The sequence below is a fragment of the Mobula hypostoma genome, chromosome 16 (genome assembly GCF_963921235.1).
Source record: "Mobula hypostoma chromosome 16, sMobHyp1.1, whole genome shotgun sequence".
NCBI lineage: Eukaryota > Metazoa > Chordata > Chondrichthyes > Myliobatiformes > Myliobatidae > Mobula > Mobula hypostoma.
Genome location: NC_086112.1, coordinates 46,157,747 through 46,183,414, shown reverse-complemented (window position 1 = coordinate 46,183,414; position 25,668 = coordinate 46,157,747). Strand labels below are relative to the sequence as shown.

Here is a 25,668-nt window from a genome sequence, read left to right as displayed (position 1 = left end):
GCAAACTACATCTCTTTGACATTTAGTAATGTCACCATCATTATTTTCTACAGTGTAGACAACTTGGTGGCCCTTCCCTGACCACCAATTTAACTGGGCTAATTACATAAATATCATGGTTGCAAGGGAGGGTCAAAATGTTATCTTGCAATACTCAATTGATGACTCCCCAAAGCCTTTTCACCCAATAAGAACCAGTCATGAGAACACTGAAATACTCTCCACATGACTGGATGCCTGTGAATCTGAAAATCAAAGCTATTGAGGACAAAGTAATTTCAGTGATCAGCACTCGTCTTTTGAATGAATGTGTACTTGCTCTACCATCAGTGCACTACACTGTTAATATGCACCAATTCACATCACTCAAGTGTTAGGAAATGACAATCTAAACAGGACAGTGCTGAATAACTTCCCCTTGACATCCAACAACATTGCTTCATAATGGTCTGTCACAAGGCGGCTGAACAACGCTCAGTGAATGAAAATAAAAGAAATAGATGCTGGAAATCTGAAATAAAACAAAATTCAGTAGCAATCAGCACAGGTTGTTACTGCTTTGTTATCCAACCATCTGTGATATTGGCTCACATTTTCACATTTTGTCTCCATTACTATTGCTTGCCCCCTCCCCCCCACCCGAGTATGATTCACAACCCTAATAATTGCAACATTTAATACAGACCAAAAAAACAGACAGTTCCTTCCTCCTATTCTCCCCCATCAGTTTCTCTGCAAACTAAAACTATCCTGCTTTCCATTCTTTCTCAAGAAGAATATTTGATTTGTAAACTGTTTCTCTGTCTGTAGTTATTACCTGACATACTAAGTGCTTCCAGCAAGATGGGCAGTAAATGCTAACACTGCAGAAATACCCACATCTTATTAGTAAATGAAAAGGCAGACTGCTTCATCATACACACACACTGACAAATTGTGTTTAAACCATACCACAGTTGGAAGATTAATTTCCTTGAGATCACACCAATGGTGAGTCAGAAGGAACATGTTAGCTCTCAATCTGGATACCAGATGTATAATTACTACCAGGGATATGAACTGAGGTTAGTCCAGGAGCACAGAAATGGAGTATGCCTGTTGCTCTATCCAATGCATATGTGAAAACTGCCTTTAGTCCAACATCAATATCTGACGGAAGGTAAAGCTGCCAATACTTGACAATATAGCCACTCAATCCGAATTGAGTGAAGGGTCCACAAAAGAAACCCAAGCTAGTCACATCTTTCACATTATATTTAGCTAATGATGAAGAAAATTACTTGTAGCTTTTAAAAAAGGAAAATATATTTACTTGCCATTCTTGAGCAGCTTTCAAGGAGGATTCTGGGAACAGATCAGCAACTAATACCATCCACAACAAATTCAATTTCGGTTCATGGAATTCAATATACCCAAAAGTCACCTATAGTTTCAAAGCTTACATAATGGTAATAGAGTTTGTAAGAGTGAGTTATAAAGGAGCTATGACTGAGTTTTCAGAGATGCCTACAATCATGCTTGATAGAGTGTAGTGCAGTTCTACTTTTAGAAAATATGACAACTTGGCAATTGGAGGGTCTACGCTGCTCTTCACCATCACAGCAGGAACAGTTGTTGACCTGGCTCTCACCTACTGTATGTATCATAAAGCCAGTTTCAGGTCACTCTTCTCCAGACAGGTGATGAGTCAAACATCAGAATACATCTGCTCTTCAAAATCCTAAGCAGCAAAGGCTGGAAACCAAATAGTGGAACCAAAGAAATTGAACTCCTACGACCACATGCCAAACTTGATGGTAAATGTAAACAGCAGTACAGAAGCAGACTTAAATTCCAAATGCTGTGGCCAAAGGGTCAAAACAAAAACGCTTGATTTATGATGGTGCTTAGCTGGCTTCCTTCACATCAGTGGAAAATAGAAGATTGGAGCTCATGGTCAATCATTATGTACTTCTTGGCTTTGAAGAGTCATTAGCTCCTCTCCATTTAATTAACATTTGATGGCAGCTGTTAAATGAACTATTCTTTGCTGTTAAATGGAATATTGAAAATATTTGATTTAACAGCAGAGTTGGCATGGGAATAAAACAAATGTCATATCATTTCCTATTGCAATTTACACTATTTTGTTTCCACCGATCACAAAAATCGTATTCCATCAATTAAATCTAAAATCCTTCAAAAGCATCATGCAACTTGATAGTGCGTCAAGCAGCCTTCTCGGGGCAAGCACCAAGGGTAGAATATATAGGAAACAAATATTTTGTCAATTCTTTACATTTTATTAAAAATAATTCGAGCAGCAGTTATTAAAAAAAAAACCAGTACACCAACATCTCTCCTCAAAGCTGCATTTACCTTAGCATTCAGTGGATCACTAAGGTAGCAATAACCTCAAAAAAGCTTCCTTAAGAATTTGAGTAGCAATGCCACATTTGGCAGAATATTGGCTCTAAATGTTAGAAGTTTGTGAAAAAAATAAACCATGCCAGATGTACCTCTCAGAACCCACTCCATGGTTTATTTTTCATAAATCACCAGCCCTGTTGTTGATTCTCCCCGTAATTGTGGAATGAAAAGGTTTTTTTTTTAAAAAGTCGGTGGGAGGGGGAGATCCCACGAAGCAAGTATTTTAAAATTTCTTCCTGCCAAAAATGCAAGTTAACTCCTAAATAGGGCATTTGTACATGAAACCAACCATTTTTTAAAAAAAAAATCCTACATACTCAAAAATATTGTTTTTCAATTTGTAAGTAGATCATATTTGAAGATAGTTACAAACCTTGGTGGAGAAGGAGAAAAGCAGAACTTTGTCTTTGTTTCTTCTAAAGTGGTCCAAAAGGCGTTGAAGAACCTGAAAGCAGATGATATTTTAAAGATTATATTATGGAAAACTTAAGATGTTGGACTCACAAAGCAATTAAAAGATAGACCTGCACTGGAAATAGGGGTCTGGCAATGTTAATGCTGCTGTTCATGGTTCAGCACACATTCTGCTGGAAGAACTGGAACACCACAAAAGAGCAGGAGGAACTCAGCAGCTCAGGCAACATCTATGGAGAGAAACGGACAGTCAACATTTTGGGTTGGGTTGAGACCCTTCATCTGGACAGGAAAGGGGGACAATAGCCACTATAAAAAGATGGAGGAAATGGTTGGACCTGGAATACAATTCTGTCTTGTGAAGTGTGGATGAAATGTCCCTCTATCCTCCTATATTGAAAAGTTCCAGAGATAACATTACACAAAATAGTTATTTGAGTGTTTTGAAACATCCACCTGCTTTATCTCCATTTTTTATTTCCTCACAAATGTCAGCCCTTGTTAAGTATATTCATTTCTACATCTGCTTAAGTATTCGGAGCCTTAAAAGTTGCTGCCAGCTCAGAGACTGTTAAGCATCTCTTCCTCAGATGGTGGAGAATCTTGAATGAGGAGACTAAATTATGCAATGAGAAGGTTATGAAGGCTAGACTGCTGGAGGTATTAAAAGAGATATATTTTTGAAAGATTGGGGAATTGAAGGTAGGTAGAACTAGCACAGATGAGGAATTGAGACTTCAGACAGATCAGCCAGGATCATACTGGCAGACTGAGGTGCCCCACTAATTTTTTTTTTAGTAATTACCAGCTATAGACCAGCTGTGCATACCAGAATCCTCAAGAGGCACAGTCACAATCTCCAAGTCTCAATATTTGAAGGGTACTCCATGAGTGATTTTGCATAAATGTGAACGAAATGTTCAATCAACACTACTCTGAACTGATTTCACGAACTACAGAGTCATTTCCAATGACCCTTTCCAACTCTTGTTCTCAATATTAGTTTTTGTATTTGCTCAGTTTGTCTTCTTTTGCACATTGGTTGTTTGTCAATCTTTGTTTCTTTTTGTGAAATTCTGTTGTACACTTTTATTCTCCTGTAAGTGCCTGTAAGGAAATGAATCTCAAGGTAGCATATGGCAACATACACTCAGTGGCTGGTTTATTAGGTACAGGAGTGAAACTAAGTGTGTTCTTCTGCTGCTGTAGCCCATACACTATAAAGTTCAATGTGTTGTTGCTCTTGTTGTAATGTGTGGTTATTTGAGCGACTGTCATCCTCCTGTCAGCTTGAACGAGTCTGGCCATTCTCTTCTGCCCTCTCTCATCAACAAGACATTTTCACCTACAGAACTGCCGCTTGCTCGATGGTTTTTGTTTCTTCACCATTAGCTGAAATTGCTGAAGACTGTTGTGCGTAAAAATCTCACAGCAGCAGTTTCTGAGAAATTCAAGCTATCCCATCTGACACCAACAATCATTCTATGATCAAAGTCACTTAAGATCATATTTCTTCCCCATTCTTTGATCTGAACAACAACTGAACCTCTTGACTACCTCTGCATGCTTTAATGCAGTGAATTACAGCCATATGATTGACTGATTAGATATTTGCATTAACAAACAGGTTTACCTAATAAAGTGCCCATTGAATGTGTATGTACTTTGACAATAAACTTACTTTGAACTTTTAAAAGTTTTCAATTTACTGTTCCTGTCATGTCTTTCCCTTTTATTCCCATGCCTTAATGTGGGTCTTACTTAAGGTTTGCCCATTAGTGGAAATATTTCAAAATCTACTTTTCCTAAAGCCCTTGTATCAAATGTTCTTGTCCAGTGCACTTCTATAGAATCATTATTGCAGTAATAAGCATCTGAGCAAGTTGAAAATTGGCTGCAATTGTCATGAAAACTCGATAGGCCAGAAAAGGCTCAGAGGAAAATTGAGAAAGGAATAGAAAGATACCACAAATCCACCACTAGTCAGCAATGACAGATCATGCTTACATGTCAATTCCACACAGAAATGTTACTTTGGGCAGTTTCAATTGTTGGCTTCAGCAGAAATTACCAGAACGTGTGATACCTCAAAGTTAAAGTGAAATGTGTTTTCATATGGGTGTCAGAACCTTGTCCTGATCAATCCTTGGGAAACATTTTACAGTTATACTCAGCCATTATGACTGCAAAAAAATTACTCCATGATTAACATCTTAAATTTATTAGACGCTGCAGTTTACCACTGTATAAGTGAATCTTTTGCTAAAATCACATCAGAAAATTGTTTACTGTCTGGCTGCTCAAGGAAATTAGATAGACAGCACTTTGTTATTTACTCTCATTCCTATAGATTAAGTAAGTTTTGCTTACTTTAATTTGAGGGGTTGCCAAAACAATTTTACAAAAAAAATTGCTTATAATTCCAACAAAAATAACTCAATTTTCCAGAAAAATTAAAACAGATTTATAGTTCTATATTCAAACCAAGCTCAACTTTAGTTTGAGATGTATTTTGAAGGGGGTAAACCTGATGGCCTTGCTTATCAGTACAACTATTAGGCTGTAACTCAAAAGGATGGTTTTAATTACGCTAGGCACAAGAGAAGAACCTAATGCATTTTGCTGTGGTTACTTGTTCATTTTTTAACTTACAAATTGATTTTCTCAAGTTTCCAGCTCATTCAACATCCTAATTATCTGATAGAAAATGCTTTGACCTTTAATTTACCAGGGCTGATCAGCATTGGAACAAAGTTCACACTAAGTGTTACATACTGACTAACAGTATTCATGTGAGTAACTAGGCAAAATCTATCTGGTATCATCTTCCACTGAACTAGTTACTTGTGTTGGAGTGCAGATAAACCTGAGACTTTCTCAAAATGACTTGCTCGTTCTGGGCTGGGTGCCAAGTGTCAGACTTTCTCCCTTTATTCTGTAGTTACATTTTCCTTTTATTTTGGATTTCTACAACTCCATACAAAGACCAAACTCTCATCTAAGTTGTTACTTTGGATCCTTGAGTTTAACAGTTCAAGCTTATGCTAGCCATGATTAGTTAACAGATTTTTTTGAGCAAAACTGTCATCTTTTACCTTAGCATATCCGATGGTTTCATTTGTACATAATAGTTTACAGGTGAGCCCTACGCCCCCGCACTACCCCCCCAGATGAGAACATTACTAAAAGTCTCAGTCAAGTTTGGTAAAAAGCTGACCACAATGATGATAGGGTAACTAAGGAAACTACATTTAACTCAACAGTTCACAAGCTTTTGACAAGGTATCACAATTAACAGTACAGAAAAAATGAATGGACATGAAAAAGGGGTGGGGGGTGGCGGGGCGGTAGCAATGCAATTTTAAAAACTAGCTACAAAAGAAATACCGCACAGGAGCAGGACCCACCACTGATAAGATGGCAGGAAAGTGGCAGATGGAATATAAACACTGGGAAGTTGGCACAAAATAATTAACCTCAGAATGGAATATTAGGTGTTATGAAAGGTATAAGGATTTATAGACTCAGGTTCAAAAGACATTAAAAGCAATATTTTATGAGTAAAACCACCAAAAAGATCTGAAGCTTGATCAGCAATAAGTTAAAATAGACAGGCAGATGATGGGAAATGGGGTGTTAAGTTAGTAGAATGGTCCTGATCCATGTGTACATTACATGTCTACACTGATGTTTATCATCAACTTGTTGAGCTGAGCTGTCCCTTCTCTACTGCAATTTACCTAAAAACTGGAAGGTAGAACAATCCACCCTTGAGTTTTCACTCCAGCTGAAATAAAATTATTCCCATACTTCTATCATTACTTACTGTATTACAATTCAATTACAGTTACAATTTAAGTAGCAATTCAACAACTTAGTTGCATTTAAAATTACTAAGTTTCATAGTTGTGCCATGTATAAATGCAAATGAAGTTGAACTACATAGCTCAATTCTCACTATTCTTAAACCCATATTTTTAAAAAGATAAATTTAGTTTTAGATGGATTGCTCACCTTAAACCATCAAAATTGTATTGATTTTATAAAAGCAAATTAGTGAGCCTGCAATTCTGATTCTATAAGGTTACTAAGTTCTTTATTGGGAAAGGGGAATGATTAAGATAATAGTCCACTTATTTTCATCCTAACAATCACATACCTCAGACATTTTTTAAGTTTATGATCTGGCAAAATATATCTTCCATATATCCTACGTTCATGTTGGTATATTTAATTTTTAAATACTGAAAATCATTATTTTTTTTACATTTACCTAAAATATACAAGCTTTTCTCCATTGGCTCTTCACATGCTAATCAAACCATCTGTTTTGCTGAACTGACATTACATATCGAAGTCCATTTCCTGTCAAATATACAGAAAAATTTGAAGCAAAGGACAAAACAAAAACTGCAAGGAACAGACACCTTGGTTTAATTGAATTACATCTGGCCTGCATTTTAACAAGTGGATGGGCGTACACCTCTAGAAACTTGGAAAAGCTTGCTACACACACACACACACACACACTTTGCTTTAGGCCCACACTGCAAGTTTCCATCGCATATTAAGAAACACATCAAGAGTTCAATAAAACCATTCACTGAAAAAGTAATCAAAAAATGCTTGTTAGAATGGGTCTGCACAGAGCTCGTCTTATCTGAATATTTCTTTAGCAAGAATTTAACTCAATATCTTCTTGGAACTCTCTTCTCTAAATAATCAGTCAGTTGCCCAGGGGGTGCTCTTGTGTTGCTCTGTTTACAGTAAGCCTTGGCTTACCTGAATGTGTACAGATGTGGATCTGCCAATAATCCGATTTGCAAGATGTTCCATGGCTTGGGGAAGCAAATAACTGGTGCCTTGTGTACAAAGGCTGGACTGTTATTTTCAATGGAAGCATATCCACATCTGGCAGTGGCAGACTGAATGGACTACGCAAAAGGCAAAATGCACCAAAGGGAAATGAGGAATTTTCTGCACCATGTCCAGTGCTTTCATTCATTCAGTAATAAAATATTACAACTACTGATGTGTACTTCGATGTTTAGAGTTTTCCAAATCAGCAAGGCTGCAACCCACCCATAAACATCAACTTCGCTACGGGTTTAAATTTACTGCTTGAAGATTAAGCAACAAGTTGCATGCATTCAGACAAGCAGAACCAGAAATAAAAATATATGTAGTCACCAAGCTAACATATAAATATATTGCAGTCTACTCTACTTGAAAGATATAGTTTATGTACAAGGTTTAAAGCATTTAGAAATATTCAATGATATATCTTTATCTTACCCTTGCAAAATAATCTACAGGTGCTCAGTTGGTGTCTTACAAATTGAAAGTGGGAAAAGCAATGTACATTTTCCAATCAAACTTCAATTTAAGACATCCACAGGTAGGTCAAAAAGTAAAGACAACTATTGGTTTGATTCCAAGTCACCTTGAGTATGAACAGACCAAAATTAATTGACAAAACATCAACTCTTTATTCCTTTCCCTACATGCTGTCTGACCTGTTGAGTTCCTCCAGCGCTTTGTATGTGTTACTCACAAAATTAATCCAAAGTACAGGGTTAGTATGATTATTAGGATAACTTTAGTATTTCTAGCACAAGTAAAAGACTTCTCACTGTGAGCAGATCTAGGCCGGCGTAGATGTAAGCTCCTGACATCCAAACTAGAATCTCAACAGATGTATTCACTAGTAATAACAAGATTGATCTCCACAGCAATTTTGTCTTACCCAGAATCAAATCCCACTTCAAGCAAATTACCAGCTAACACTCTCAAAGACGACACAAAAAACACTCTATGCATGGTATATTTAAAGGGGCAAAAATTGATAGTTGAGCACATTTAAGGATAACATACTGAAAACTGAGACGTGGGAAATCCCATGTGATCTCGGGCCACACTCTTCAGTTTTCCTGACGGATCCCTTTAAATTGTCCCTCAGTCCAATATCTCAGTCTTGATTATTCAATACCCATACTTCTTTGGGCAGAGAATTCCAAAGATTTGCAATCCTCAGAAGTATTTCCTCCCCATTTCGGTTGTAAGTGATCCATCCTTTGTCCTGGGACAACAATGGCTGGATGCACATGCGTGCTATGTTTCCAGGATCTATGCTCTCAAGCAACATCAGAATCTCCTGTGCTTCATTGAAATCACTCTCCTAAAGCCCAGAAGGTATAAATCTACACTGCTCAATCTTCCCTGATTAGACAAACCCTTCATCCCAATGTAATCAATCCACTGAACATTTTCTACATTAACCCCAACATTCCATTTTCCTTCTAGATTGCTTGGTGTATATGAATGCTAACTTTCCGTGATTCATGTATGAGGAACAAAATCAAACAGCCATGCTAGAAGGGAACCAGTCAGAGGTGGGTGGTGCTGTGTATACTCTGACCAAAAACCCCGAGGTTAAAGCTTGAAGATTACCTTTAAGACATATTTCATATTAGTACTGAGTGGCCAGGAGAAACAATTGTGGAAAAATAAATACCAAGGATTTAGCAATTCAATGGCGCTTGCCATTATTACTGTTAACAAGATGAAATTATATTAAAAGACCAGACCACATAACTGGTCATGTCAGGACCCAAAGTAACCAGGATGGAGAACAGCATGCCTGTATCTGAATACAGGTAATCCATGGATACCATTCAATTTGGTTTTGGATTACAGATACTCCCTTTTCACTTTCATTTTCCTCAGGATGCATTTATGTTTCCACTTTCTCTTTTCCTTCACATTTCTGGCAATGATTAGAGAATCTGGACTGTGGTTGTTGAGAATGATTTTGCAGAAAAGAGCACCAGAGGTCTGAATTCCCACAGTGATGAGGAATAGATTGTGGATTTACTTAGAATGAGTCCTCTTTTTCTTAGAACCAGTACTCTTGGGTTAGGTCCAGTGGTGGAACAATCCAAGAAGACCTGTTCAAGTTGGAAACCCACCAAGAGGACTGGGTGGGAACTGGAAACCCTGATTGTTTTATAATACATGAGATGGGAGAAAAGGAGGAATTGAGGAGCTAGCCAACGCAAAGGGATATTTATTTCACTAGAACCATGATGACATGGCTTTTATTGGCACATCCTATATTCATATGCCATACCTTCCCTACGTCATGACTTCCTGTTACTCAATATCCCCTTGAACACTTCACGCCATAGCTAAACTTGCAGTAAGAGCACATTTAACTCAAGGTAAAATAAAGTGCAAGTTGCTATCCTGGAATAACAATGGGTGACACTCACTTAAGCATATCAGTCAGCTTAATGCTATTACAGCACCAGCCACCTGGTTTCAATTCTGCCACCATCTGTAAGGAGTTTATATGCTCTCCCCATGGCCGTGTGGGTTTCCTCCCACATTCCAAAGACGTAAGGGTTAGCAGATTAATTGGTCACATGGATGCAATTGGGCAGCACAGGCTTATTGGGCCAGAAGGGCCTGTTACCATTCTGTATCTCTCAATAAATAATAAACAGCTGTGTGCTTAATATAAAAAAGCCTTATTTCCTAAATCAGCTTGTTATGAGGAATCATGGGACTTAGAAATTCTTTTAAAAATAAACTGCCTGCAAAATCTGTGAAGGCCATGATCATGCAGTGTAATTGATTCTTTTTGTTGTGGAAGTGGAGATTAACAAACATTTAAGCTACAAGGAAGTCAAAGGGATGGGGAGGGGATGGGAAATTTGACTTTGCATCATCAACAATATTGAATAGCAAAGGTGTTCAAGATGCCAATTGGCTTACTGTTGCTTCTCATGTCTGCAGAAACATACAAGACTAACTCAAAGATATGATTTATTTATAATCTTTCTCCATAATGTTTGTAGTAGAACAGTTCAAAATATTTTTCAAACTAACAGCTCAGTATTCATCAGAACTTTTCAACATGTTGATAACCTGCGATGTTGCCAAACAAGTTTTCTGGGAAAATGAAGGTGAAACATGGATTTAATCAATCCATAGAAATATTTGGGCTTGTTTGAACAGGTGATACCATCACAAGGAATACCTCCATCTTAAACATATCTAATGACCTGGCTTCCACTACCCTTTGGGATGAAGAATTCCAGAGATTCAACACCTTCCAAGAGAAATTTCTTTATATCACAGTTTTAAATGTCTGCTTGTTTGAAACTCTCCTAAAAGTGAAAACATTAAAACATTTACCCTGGCAAGCCCCTTGGGATTTTATATATTTTCATAAGGTTGCACCACATTCTTCTAAACTTGAAGACTGTAGAGCCAAACCATTTAGCATCCAATGCTATTATATCTTTATCTTAAGGAAAGGGGCCAAAACTATGCACATTATTCCAGGTGTAGGCCCACCAACACCACATACTACTTAACAAAATCCCCCTAGTCTTAAACTTCAACACCTTTGCAACAAAGGTCAAAATGTTGTTTGTCACAACCTGTTGTTGAACTTGCCAGCTAACTTTGTGATTCGTGCACTAGAACACCGACACCCACCTCCCACTTGGAACTTTACTCAATTGGTATTCTCTCTCTATTTAAATAATCCAACATCAGATTACTTTTACCAAATTGCATGACCTTACACATCTCCACATTGAACTCCATTTGTCAGGTTTTCACCCTATCTGTATATATCTTGCTGCAGAATCACAATGCCCTCATCAGAACTTCCCCTTCACCTATTTCTGGTATCACCAACAAACTTGAAAACTTTAATTTTTTTTCCCTTCTCTGGGTCATTAATTTAAATACATTATTAAAAAATCCCCAGACATTTTTCTCAGGAGTGTTTGAGAGTGAGATGCAAACTGATAGATGTAAATAGGGCAGATGGTCAGAGTCATTTACCCATGGTGGAATTGGCAAATACTAGAAAGTGAAGCCTTAAGGAAAGGGGGGGAAAGTTTAAAGGAGATATACTAGGCAACTTAAAAAAAAGTGGTAGTTGCCTGAAGTGCACTGCCAGAGGAAGTAAAACTGTTTGAGATATTCAGACAGACACAAGAACACTTCATAATTAGGGAATGGAAGGATCTAGACCACATATAGGCAGATGTGCAGATTAAACTGGTACAAAGTGACCATACCTGTGGTATACAGTTCTACGTTGTTAGTAGTAAACAATTAAGGATGAAGATCAGATCCATAGGATACTTCACTAGTTACATCTCTCCAGTCCAAAAATGATCCATCTATTCCAACTCTTTTTTGCTATGTGACATTGAGTTTTCAAACCATGCTAAAACACTTCCCTCAATTCCTTGGACACTTAATTTGTACACGTGACACGTTGCCAAGTTCCTTTTGGAACTCTAAAATACACTATTTCTGCAGGTTCCCTTTATCAACTTTCCGTGTCACTTCCTCAAAGAATTTGGGCAAATTTTTCAAACATGGTTAACTAGCATGAAACAATGTTTACTATATTTGCATACAGTGGCATGCAAAGGTTTGGGCACCCCTGGTCAAAATTTCTGTAACTGTGAATAGCTAAGCGAGTAAAAGATGACCTGATTTCCAAAAGGCATAAAGTTAAAAATGACACATTTCTTATTTCAAGATTACTTTTTTATTTCCATCTTTTACAGTTTCAAAATAACAAAAAAGGAAAAGGGCCCGAAGCAAAAGTTTGGGCACCCTGTATGGTCAGTACTTAGTAACACCCTCTTTGGCAAGTATCACAGTTTGTAAACACTTTCTGTAGCCAGCTAAGAGTCTTTCAATTCTTGTTTGGGGGATTTTCTCCCATTCTTCCTTGCAAAAGGCTTCTAGTTCTGTGAGATTCTTCAGCCGTCTTGCATGAACTGCTCTCTTGGGGTCTATCCACAGATTTTCGATGATGTTTAGGTCGGGGGACTGTGAGGGCCATGGCAAAGCCTTCAGCTTGCGTCTCTTGAGGTAGTCCATTGAGGCTTTTGAGGTATGTTTAGGATCATTATCGTGTCGTAGAAGCCATCCTCTTTTCATCTTCAGCTTTTTTTTACTGATGGTGTGATGTTTGCTTCCAGAATTTGCCGGTATTTAATTGAATTCATTCTTCCCTCTACCAGTGAAATGTTCCCCATGCCACTGGCTGCAACACAAGCCCAAAACATGATCGATCCACTCCCCCATGTTTAACAGTTGGAGAGGTGTTCTTTTCACCCTTTATGCTCCAAACATACCTTTGCTCATTGCGGCCAAAAAGCTCTACCTTAACTTCATCAGTCCACAGGACTTGTTTCCAAAATGCATCAGGCTTGTTTAGATGTTCCTTTGCAAACTTCTGATGCTGAATTTTGTGGTGAGGATGCAGGAAAGGTTTTCCTCTCATGACTCTTCCATGAAGGTCATATTTGTGCAGGTGTGGCTGCACAGTAGAACAGTACACCACCGCTCCAGAGTCTGCTAAATCTTCCTGAAGGTCTTTTGCAGTCAAATGGGGGTTTTGATTTGCCTTTCTAGCAATCCTATGAGCAGTTCTCTCAGAAAGTTTTCTTGGTCTTCCTCCATTCCTGTTAACTCCCATTTCTTAATTACATTACAAACTGGGGAAATGGCTGTCTGAAAATGCTTTGCTATCTTCTTATAGCCTTCTCCTGTTTTGTGGGCACCATTTATTTTAATTTTCAGAGTGCTAGGCAGCTGCTTAGAGGAGCCCATGGCTGCTGATTGTTGGGACAAGGTTTGAGGAGTCAGGGTATTTATAGAGCTTTGAAATTTGCGCCACCTGGCCCTACCTAACAATGATTGTGAACAAGCCATAGCCCTAACAAGCTAATTAAGGTCTGAGACCTTGGTAAAAGTTATCTGAGAGCTCAAATCTCTTGGGGTGCCCAAACTTTTGCATGGTGCTCCTTTCCTTTTTTCCCCCCACTCTAACATTGTACAAAACAAAAATAATACACTAATCTTGCTTAAAATGTTGAAAAGAATGTTTCATCTTTAATTTTATGACTTTTGGAGATCAGTTCATCTTCTACTCACTTAACAGTAACAGAAATTTTGACCAGGGGTGCCCAAACCTTTGCATGCCACTGTATATACAGCTTTCTTAAATAATGAGTTAAATCCCACCTGAGCAATCACAGTAGTGCATTCAGAGTCAAGGTCAGATGGAAATACACACTAGCTGATGTTATGGTTAGGCTGAAGTCCTGTAATAATCATGGTATTATATGGTATTTTGTGGTGTGTTAAATCAAACTTGTGACTTCTTGCGCAAACACGAGGAAATCTGCAGATGCTGGAAATTTAAGCAACACACACAAAAAATGCTGGTGAACGCAGCAGGCCAGGCAGCATCTATAGGAAGAGGTACAGTCGACGTTTCTGGCCGAGACCCTTCGTCAGGACTAACTGAAAGAAGAGTTAGTAAGAGATTTGAAAGTGGGAGGGGGAGGGAGAGATCCAAAATGATAGGAGAAAACAGGAGGGGGAGGGATGGAGCTAAGAGCTGGAAAGTTGATTGGCAAAAGGGGTACGAGGCTGGAGAAGGGAGAGAATCATGGGGCGGGAGGCTTAGGGAGAAAGAAGGGGGGGGAACCCAGAGGATGGGCAAGGAATTATAGTGAGAGGGACAGAGGGAGAAAAAAATGGGGGAAAGAAATAAATAAATCAGGGATGGGGTACGAAGGGGAGGTGGGGCATTAACGGAAGTTAGAGAAGTCAATGTTCATGTCATCAGGTTGGAGGCTACCCAGACGGAATATAAGGTGTTGCTCCTCCAACCTGAGTGTGGCTTCATCTTGACAGTAGAGGAGGCCGTGGATAGACATATCAGAATGGGAATGGGACGTGGAATTAAAATGTGCGGCCAGTGGGAGATCCTGCTTTCTCTGGCGGACAGAGCGTAGGCGTTCAGCGAAACAGTCTTCCAGCCTGCGTCAGGTCTCGATCTCTTGTATTATTTTTTGTTATACTATTTGTACAGCTTGTATTTATACCATTTTGTTCATAGCATTCACTTATAAACTTCTAAAAATTTGGATTATGCTTCTTTGTGGGACTTAACACTGACAGGCCTCGAACAGCTTTGACTGAACACTGATAGTAGAGACGAAAGCCACCTACAACCCTTGCTTTTGTATTCTGCGTTTCTCTTGAAAATCCTTGTCTAGCTGCATGAGGTTCTCCAGCATCTTTTACACAAATTTTCATCTCTTCACCCATTTCTGCACTGAGCAATAGCTCATCAACAAGCAATTTCAGTCCAGACATCCAGGGGCTGTCAAAACATCTTACAATGGCTCAGTTTCTTAGTACGTTTACTACTTCACCCATTAGTGTAGTCAGCGAATCTTCAGACAATTATTATCACCGTTCATCCTGAAAAAAATTATCTGTCTTTCAGTCCTCTGCAATCACATTCCCATTTTTCAGATTCTCCTTCGTAAGTCTTCCATCCAATGTGATCTATGTCCTCCTTTCATCTGTCATTCCTTCCTAGGCATTGCTGTTTCTTATCTCTGCAACCTCATTTTGCCCACTGTTTCATGCACACATCTGCTCTTCTATTTCACATTTACTTTCTCTTTAATCCACCTTTGGTTTTTACAAATTTCAGTTTTGTTTTAGCCAGATGATCAAACTCTCTTCTCTAGACCCAACCCCATCCCTGCCTTGCTCATTACTTTCAAAAGATACCTAAAGGAGCTATTTCACTGATTACTATTCCAAACGTTTCTCTACTCTCATCTCAATTAATTTCCAGATTTTGCTACTGAAAATATAAGTACCTGCACTAGGTTTACTTAGGCAGCATTTGTCCTGATTCTTCAAGATTGTTTAATGTAATTTCCAGTATACATGTGTACAGGAGAGCGAAAAAATTGTTACTCTGGATCAAATACAGACCAAAATAAACAAAATATAAAGAACACAGTAATAAAAAACACAATAAATATATGAGATAGCTTATATATGTAGATTAATAGCATGCCCATAAAGTGACAGAAAATGATATAGTGGTGGGAAGCACAGAGGGGTGGGTTAGTGGGTAGAGGTGTTGATCAGCCTTACTGCTTGGGGAAAGTAATTGTTTTTGAGTCTGGTGGTCCTGGCGTGGATGCTACGTAGCCTCCTCCCTGATGAAAGTAGGACAAATAGTCCATGAGCAGGGATCCTTCATGATATTACTGACCCTTTTCAGATACATTTCTGTATATATGTTCTTGTTGGTGGGTAGGCTGGTGTAAGTGATGCTTTGGGCAGTTTTGACTACATGTCATAGTGCAGATTCCATACTATGCAGTACATTAGGGTGCCCTCTATTACACAACAAGGACAGAAGTATAGATGTAGTCCAGCTCCCTTCACCCTCCTTAGAAAGTAGAGGCATTGGTGAGCTTTCCTGATTGTGTAGGTGGTGTTCTTGGTCTATGAGAGATTGTGAGATGTGCACTCCCAGGAATTTGTAGCTGCTCGCACCATTGCTGGTGATGATCCCCAAAACTATAGTGTCATCAGCAAACTTTGCAATGTGATTACTCGGGTGTCTGGCCATGCAGTCGTGTATGAGCAGAGTGAGCTCAGTACACAGCCCGTGTTGAGGACAATGGGGAGGGAGGAGTGGTCGTGCATCCTGACTATCATACCATATTTGCACAGTGGTATATTTAGACTGAGGAGTAGGAGTTTTTTCACCAAGGTCTGTGGGACAATATTATTGAATGGCAAAATGAAACCCAGAAAAAAACATTCTGACTCAAGTATTCTTCTTTTCTAGGCGTGTCAGGGCCAGGTGCATGACAGATGTTATGGCTTCATTTCAGGTTGGCTTACCTTCATTTTCCCACTGTACTTGGGATCAGAAATAGTTGCAAAAGCAGCTTCTTTACTCTGCTCTACAAACTCTGGAAACTTGTCAAATACATGCTCGCAGACTCCTCTGACAGTAGATTGCTGAAACAAAGGTAAAAATGAAGAGCATGAATGAAATGCTTACCAAAATCTTACTTTGCATTGCACAGCACTGTAATAATAGGAAAGTGGTAAGAAAAAGGTATTAATGTAAGGATGCGCCTTGACATTAATTTTAAAACATTTTTTAAAGCTGCGTCAGCTTCTTTTAAGTCATGTACTGGGAAGTATTCAAACATTCCTCTTAGCTAGATTCTCCAAATTAAGTTCAAGCTCAATGTCATCTGTCTTACATACAATATATACAAACAAATGAAACAAAGTTCTTCTGTGTGCGCGTGCACACTGACACACACACAATATATCATACACAGCATATAAACCAAAATATGATACTATAAATAAGTGAATAAAATGTAATTCAAAATGCATGTAGTAAAGCACAGCACACGTAAACAGTAAACAGCTTACTGACCTAGTGACGAGACCTTGGCAGTGGCAGGTACTCATTAGTCTCACAGCTTGAGGGAAGAAGCTGTTACCTTGTCTGGCAACCTGATTACTGTTGGTAATTAACTACACTAAATATAATACATTGGACCTGCTAACGTGCCAACAAGCATTTTATTGCATTTATCACTGTGAAAGTACTTTGGATCAGAAGGTTGGTGGCTCCACAAAGACTAGCAATGATAGGTGAATATCCAACGTTTCAAGAGGCTGCAGTTTAAGATGGCACTGCTGTAAGCAGGTAACAACATACTAGCAGCTCCTGAAGCAAGAAATACAACTAAATGCGTTATTAATACAGGTGGCCCCCGTTCTCCGAACGTTCGCTTTACGACACCTCGCTGTTATGAAAGACCTACATTAGCTACCTGTTTTCGCTAACAGATGTTTTCGCTGTTACGAATAAAGGCAGCGTGCGAAAAAAGGCAGCGCGCGGCCAAACAACCAAGCTCCTCCCCCGGAACTGCATTCTAGCTGGCATTACTTCAACACGTGCCTTATCTCAATTTATTTTGTGCATCCATTAGCAAGGTGAGTTCTAAGGTATCAGAAAAGCTAAAAGAGCTCGTAAGGGCGTTACATTTAGCGTAAAACTAGACATAGTTAAGCGTTTCGATCGTGATGAACTAAGTAAGGACATCGTCCGCACAAACACGCGGAATTCTGCAAATGCTGGAAATTCAAGCAACACACATCAAAGTTGCTGGTGAACGCAGCAGGCCAGGCAGCATCTCTAGGAAGAGGTGCAGTCGACGTTTCAGGCCGAGACCCTTCGTCAGGCCTGAAACGTCGACTGCACCTCTCCCTAGAGATGCTGCCTGGCCTGTTGCGTTCACCAGCAACTTTGATGTGTGTTACATTGTCCGCGCGTTGAACTTGCCTGCGTCCACCATTCGCACTATTTATACGCAGACAGAAAGAATTTTGAAAGCTGCCGATGTTACTGTTGGTTCTGCTCGTAGCAAAGTGGTCTCTCTTAGTTGGCATCCAATAATGGATAAAATGGAAAGTCTACTGCTTGAGTGGATTGATGGGTGTACAAAGCGTGGTGTTCCATTAAGTTTTCTTATACTTAAGGATAAATCAGTCAGTCTTTTTAATAAGCTGAAACAGAAAGCACTGGACGATAGTGATGAAAGTGTTGCGAAAGTGGAATTTAAAGGTAGTCATGGGTGGTTTGATCAGTTTCTGAGGTGAGGGCAGCTTCATAGTTTAAGCAATGGTCCCCAGCCTGCGGGCGGCGGACCGATACATTGCCACGAAGAATGCAGCGGTACAGCGGTAGCCGGGACGCACTCAGCACATCTTTAAGAAAAAAGCCGAAATAAATAAGCTAATTAATTAGGTGCCGCCCGGCATATAAATGTCGGCCCAGATCTGAGGCAGTTGCCGATTGCGTCAGGTGGTTATTCGTATAAGCAAGTGTTTAACTGTGACGAAACTGCAATTTATTGGAGTCTTCCCGATTCCGGTAAGTGATACTACACTGTACGTACATTATTTCTACTTTATGTAGGCTGTGTATTTTTATGTGTTATTTGGTATGATTTGGCAGCTTTATAGCTTCAAGGTTACTGGAGAGAATGTTTCTGCTGAGAGTGTTTCTGCCGAGAGTGCTGCGGTGAGATTTTCGCTGCACTAGACAGTGCTACAGAAAAGTATTTCTACTTTATATAGGCTGTGTATTTAACATATCATTCCTGCTTTATGTTACTGTTATCTTAGGTTTTGTGTGTTACTTGGCATGATTTTGTTCATTATTTTTTGGGTCTGGGAATGCTCAAAATTTTTTCCCATATTAATAAATGGTAATTGCTTATTCACTTTACGACATTCCGGCTTACCAACCGTTTCATAGGAACGCTCTACCTTCAGATAGCGGGAGAAACCTGCAATACTTTTTCTGTTAAAAAAAAATTACAGTAAACAATCACTGCGATGCTGTCAAGGGTCAAAGTGTGTAGATGTGAGATGGAGCTGGAGAGACGACGAGGCATTTTTGAGGAGGAGTTGGAGCAAGATGGAGGCATATTCAAGACAGAGTTGGAACGAGGTCAAGGCATGTTTGAGACGGAGTTGGAGTGTGCGAAGCGGAGATAAGTCGGAGCGGAGGAAATCAGGAGCGAGGTTTGATCGATCTTAGCACCAAGCCAATTTGGAAAGGTTGGGTAAGGGCTGGAACATACGTGCTGAACTGAGGCTGAAGCTGCTGGCCTGGTCCGCTGCTCTGGGCTATGTTTCTGAGGACTTATATGCATTCTAAATGCTATTTGCTTGCTTCATCGTTTGCATGATATCTCTTCCTCTACTTTTCCATTATTTTTAAATGGGGTTCTTTTGGGTTTCTTGTTTTGTGGTTGCTTGTAAGGAGAATAATATATGGTTTGAATAATATATGCATACTTTGATAGTAAATGTCCTTTCAGACTCAGGCTGAACTACAGAGGACAGGGAGGACGTTTGATCCCTGCACAAGTAGCATACAGGCCCACTGGCATGTGAATATGCCCTGGTGCTCATGAACCAGATCCCCAGCTATGGGAAAATAGCCCCACTGCCTTGTGGGCTGCCTCGGGAGGGACAAATGCTACAGGAGTAAACCCAAACAGCAAATCCAGAGTGGAGCTCCTAAGGCAGCTGGGCATCATTGAACATCCTTCCAGCAGCTCCTGCAGCCAAGCTGGTACCAAACGGATTGCTTCATAAGCTTTCCTTTGGACTACACTGGTGAGGCAGTGAGGGGGGATCTTGACAACTGGGCATCTCAGGATCTCCATACCTTCCACCCAGGCTTGTGATGATGAGGATGATCATTCATTGTCCTTTGAGACAGATGGATACCAACCACATATAGAAACATAGAAAATCTATAGCACAATACAGGCCCTTCGGCCTACAATGCTATGCCGAACACATACTTACTTTAGAAATTACCTAGGGTTACCCATGGCCCTCTATTTTTCTAAGTTCCATGTACCTATCCAGGAATCTCTTAAAAAACCTCATTGTATCCGCCTCCACCACCGTTGCCGGCAGCCATTCCACGAACTCACTACTCTCTGCATAAAAAACTTGCCGTGACATCTCCTCTGTACCAACTTCCAAGCACCTTAAAACTGTGCCCTCCTTTGTTAGCCATTTCAGCCCTGAGAAAAAGCCTCTGACTATCCACACAATCAATGCTTCTCATCATCTTATACACCTCTATCAGGTCACTTCTCATCCTCCGCTGCTCCAAGGAGAAAAGGTCGAGTTCACTCAACCTGTTTTCATAAGGCATGCTCCCCAGTTCAGACAACATCCTTGTAAGTCTCCTCTGCACCCCTCCTGTAAGTGAGGTGACCATAATTGAACACAGTACTCCAAGCAGGGTCTGACCAGGGTCCTATATAGCTGTAACATTACCTCTCGGCTCTTGAACTCAATCCCACGATTGATCAAGGCCAATGCACTGTATGCCTTCTTAACCACAGAGTCAACCTGCGCAGCAGCTTTGAGTGTTCAATGGACTCAGACCCCAAGATCCCTCTGATCCTCCACACTGCCAAGAGTCTTACCATTAATATGATACTCTTGCCATCGTATTTGACCTACCAAAATGAACCACCTCACACTTATCTGGGTGAACTCCACCTGTCACTTCTCAGCCCAGTTTTGCATCCTATCAATGTCCCACTGTAACCTGACAACCCTCCTCACTATCCACAACACCCTCAACCTTTGTGTCATCAGCAGATTTACGAACCCATCCCTCCACTTCCTCATCCAGGTCATTTATATAAATCACAAAGAGAAGGGGTCCCAGAACAGATCCGAGGCACAGCACTGGCCACCAACCTCCATGCAGAAAATGACCCATCTACAACCACGCTCTGCCTTCTGTGGGCAAATCAGTTCTTGATCCACAAAGCAAGGTCCTCATGGATCCCATGCCTCCTTACTTTCTCAATAAGCCTTGCAAGGGGTACGTTATCAAATGCTTTGCTGAAATCCATATACACTACATCTACTGCTGTACCTTCATCAACATGTTTAGGCACATCCTCAAAAAATTAAAACAGGCTCGTAAAGCACGAACTGCGTTTCACAAAGCCATGATGACTATTCCTAATCATATTATGCCTCTCCAAATGTTCATAAATCCTGCCTCTCAAGATCTTTTCCATCAACTTACCAACCACTGAAGTAAGAGTTACTGGTTTATAATTTCGTGGGTTATCTCTACTCCCTTTCTTGAAGAAGGGAACAACATCTGCAACCCTCCAATCCTCCGGAACCTCTCCCACCCCCACTGATGATGCAAGGAGCATTGCCAGAGGCTCAGCAATCTCCTCCCTCGCCTTCCACAGTAGCCTGGGGTACATCTCGTCCGGTCACGGAAACTTAAACAACTTGATGCTTCCCAAAAGCTCCAAGTACATCCTCTTTCTTAATGTCTACATGCTCAAGCTTATCAGTCCGCTGTAAGTCACTCCTACAATCACTAAGATCCTTTTCCGTAGTGAATACTGAAGCAAGGTATTCATTAAGTACCTCTGCTATCTCCTCCGGTTCCATACACACTTTTCCACTGTCACACTTGATTGGTCCTATTCTCTCACATCTTATCCTCTTGCTCTTCACATACGTCAAGGCCCTTCTGGCTCTCCTAATTTCATTCTTAAGCTCCTTCCTGCTAGCCTTATAAGCTTCTAGATCGTTATCATTACCTAGTTTTTTGAACCTTTTGTAAGCTCTTCGTTTTTTCTTGGCTAGATTTACAACAGCCTTTGTACACCACGGTTCCTGTACCCTACCATCCTTTCCCTGTCTCATTGGAACGTACCTATGCAGAACACACTCAAATATCCCCCGAACATTTGCCACATTTCTGCTGTACATTTCCCTGAGACATCTGTTCTCAATTTATGCTTCCAAGTTTCTGCCTGATAGCCTCATATTTCTCTTTACTCCAATTGAACGCTTTCCTAACTCGTCTGTTCCTATCCCTCTCCAATGCTATGGTAAAGGAGATAGAATTGTGATCACTATCTCCAAAATGCTCTCCCACTGAGAGACCTGACACCTGATCAGGTCTATTTCCAATACCAGATCAAGTACAGCCTCTTCTCTTGTAGGCTTATCTACATATTGTGTCAGGAAACCTTTCTGAACACACTTAACAAACTCCACCCCATCTAAACCCCTTGCTCCAGGGAGATGCCAATCAATATTTGGGAAATTAAAATCTTCCACCACGACAACCCTGTTATTATTACACCTTTCCAGAATCTGTCTCCCTATCTGCTCCCTATCAAATGTACTTCGAACTTTTGAGTATTGAGCTCTCATGAAGTCTGTCAGTCTTCACTTGAGGAAGGAAGAGTAGATATTCATATTGGAAATTGGAATAACAAATGGAAAAACACAGGTTATATTTTATATTGATTAGTAAATTTAAGTATGGCTTACATTACAGAAGGAAATTTTATTTTTATCAGTGTATTCTCATTTAATTGGGCAATGTAATTAATGGGACCTTCTTAAAATGGTCTGCTGATGGTGAAAAAAAAACTTAAATCTATTTTAATTTGCAACCTGGTAAACACAGCATATGGAAACTATACTACTAATTCCTAGGTTTTCCTTAACTTGTAACTCAAAATACAATACCCTCCCAAGTTCCCAACAATTAAAATGGAACACCTACATCTAAGCCCAACCCCTTCCCAGAAGCTGTTTGATTGAGGAATAAATGAAGACCAGAACTCCTCATTCTGCAGTGCTGTGGGACATATAAATTTACCTGACAGCACAGAAGGGGTCTTTATCTCATTTGAAATGCACTCCTCTGTTTACATAAATCCCTATGAAATATCAGCCTCAGTTAAATTCCCTGGTGTGAGTAATTGCCCATTCAAAAGAATGAAAGTCCTATTTATCTAGTTTTAAAAGCTTGCACTAAAATTCGGTCACATGGCTATGTTTTACTTATTGCCGCTCATCTGAAAAATTGCTCATTCCCATTGTGGATTGCAATTGTAACAACTTCTGGAATGAGTCAAGCCACTGTTTAAATTTAAAAAGGTACTTCATTGCAAATTACCCTTCCATCAATGACACAATTTCCAGGTCAGTCAGGAACAAAATGGAGTCATTTCCTAAGTTTGTAGAGCACACCCTGTGAAATTAGGTCACATTGTTCAAAGGAAGGCTCATTACTGTCACTTCCAAAACAGCTAAATTATCCTCACACTGCTCGATTTGCAGCAATATTGACAGGAGCCACCTAGTGCAGGGGCCAGCCCAGTGCCTTAGTTTATTTTTAAACTTTGCCTTTAGACTTTAACCAACCCTCACATCCCAACATCAAACCCAGTCTCAATTTCCAGGACTCAATTAGGCCTCTGTATGCAAGCCATATCTCTGCATTCCTTACTTTCCAGGCAAGTCGCTGGTCTTCAGCCTTATCACAATTTTCAAAATGCGCAATAGATGATTAACATTGCCTGATGCCTAGAAACACAAATTCTGCTGGGGATGACGTACCTTAGACAATTAAAGGAGCTCTATGTACTGATTGTTTGTCACATCATTAAAGATGGAAGTAAATTTCTTGGCTACCGAATAGTGAAATCAAAAAATTACCTGCATCTTGCTAGTGTTCTCATTAGGCTGCAGGAGTGCAACATGATTGGAGATCTTACGGAGGACTGCCAGGTAACTAAAGTAGATTTGTCGCACTGTGGAACCTTCTCGATTGCACTGAAAAAAAAGTTCTGCATTGTTGTAACCAAATCAATCAAATGATTCCAATCTCAAATTACCAGAGGGAAATCAGAAACAAAAGAAATACCTTTAAAACTTGTCTCCATTTTTTCACAAGGATCATTTGGCCAAAAGTGCAATGTTTTAAGAATCTGCTATTTTCATTGCATTTGTGAATTTAACAGGAATTAAAAGGAAAAGGAAAGCTATCTTTATCTATCACATGTACATTGAAACAAATATTGGAATGCTTAACACTTATCTATCTGCTTGCGATGCCTTTACTGCCACAATTAATGTAGTGCAGCACCACCAGGGAATGAGACAATGTCCCCATGATAAAGGAGGACTTGATAAATTCAAAATACTTCACATAAAAAATGGCAGTAAATACTCAGGTGCTTTCTCCCCCTATATAGTACTGTTCCATAATGAAAGACCAGTGCATCACCACAATATTAAAGACTTCTTGCTCTCCTTTGGATTGTGCCCTTAAATTGTCAACTGCACACCCGAATGACCAAAACAGGGAGAAGATTATCATCCCAGTCAAAGGATGACATTTCCAACCTTGCTATATTCCCTCAAAGAAGCATCAACCTGGATTTGATGTTAAATTCTTCAAGTGCGCTTCTAATTCAAAGTGAAAGTAACTGAGCCAAGATGAACGACAGTGGAATTATGAATGTCAGAAAAGGAAATTGCTTTGTCAGCTGGAAGGTCCCACAAAAGAGGGGGTTAAAGAACTTCAACCACAGGTCCTCAACTTCAAACAGCTTATATTCCTGTACTAAAACGCCAATGAAGAGTCATAGTAATGGCAGGAAATGGGAATGTTATATTGCTCCACCAAAGGGTTAAAGCATAATGGAACAGAGGGGAGCTATTCCTGACCCAGATTTAATTCTCACACTGACTGCCAAAAGTAAAAAAAAGAGTTCCATTCAGAAACCCTTGACTTGACGAGTAGCAAAGCTCAGCCAAAAGTATATATTATAAAAACAGTAGTGTTTAAAAAAAATCAAGCTAAGGCAGAACATTGAAGAATTACCAAGAAGGGGACACCCAGAACTTACTGTTTGTAAGTTACAAAGTGATTCAAAGCTTGAACATTCATCAGAATATGTCCTCCTGTGGTCAGTTATTGATGCTTACTGCTATGATTGTAGAATCATTTACCCCTTACTCCCCGATGGATCCAAGTGTTTGTTTTAACTTTGTGCTTGCATGAGTAGATTTTGGATACTTTTATCTAGGTGTTAATACAGACAAGTTCCCTTGGGTGGACACAGAGAATTGGGGGCTGCTACTGAAAGCTTGGGAAACCTGCTATCTCCAACATTACATGGAATTTAACTTAAGTATTTCCACCTATTGTCAGCAAAAGCTGAGTGAAAAAGAGCAAAATCTGTATCTTACAAAGTTAAAGCCTGCAACCTCAAAGGAGCAGTGACTTACACCAGTCTGTTTTGATGAGTGATGTGCCTGATCTTGAAGTGTAACCCAATCGGGGGCGGGGGGGGTGGGTAAGGTGGAACCTAATAGTCAATCTGGCTAGGACTGGGGGAAAGAGGGGGTGGGATTGATCGATTTTGCAGAGGGTGAAGGTGCAAAATCAAGGCAACCAGATTCCCACAGTGGACTTGCCAGTCATTCTTCATTCTATCTCTGATAAAACTGCGAGTGATTGCATTTCAGACTGGCTCAGTTCTTGTTCCAAAGTTTTTGCTTAACCTC

General features: G+C 39.8%; 1 protein-coding gene across 2 annotated transcripts in view; it reads right to left on the bottom strand.

Annotated features, from left to right (window-relative positions):
• Positions 1-25,668, bottom strand: part of ercc6l2 (excision repair cross-complementation group 6-like 2) — a 102,981-nt gene that overhangs the window by 44,162 nt on the left and 33,151 nt on the right. For both annotated transcript variants that reach the window (XM_063068867.1, XM_063068866.1), the window contains exons 9-11: positions 23,812-23,928; positions 16,597-16,716; positions 2,783-2,854 (exon numbers count right to left, since the gene is read on the bottom strand). In XM_063068867.1, the coding sequence (XP_062924937.1) occupies positions 2,783-2,854; positions 16,597-16,716; positions 23,812-23,928 (309 nt within the window). The remainder of the gene's footprint in view (positions 1-2,782; positions 2,855-16,596; positions 16,717-23,811; positions 23,929-25,668) is intronic.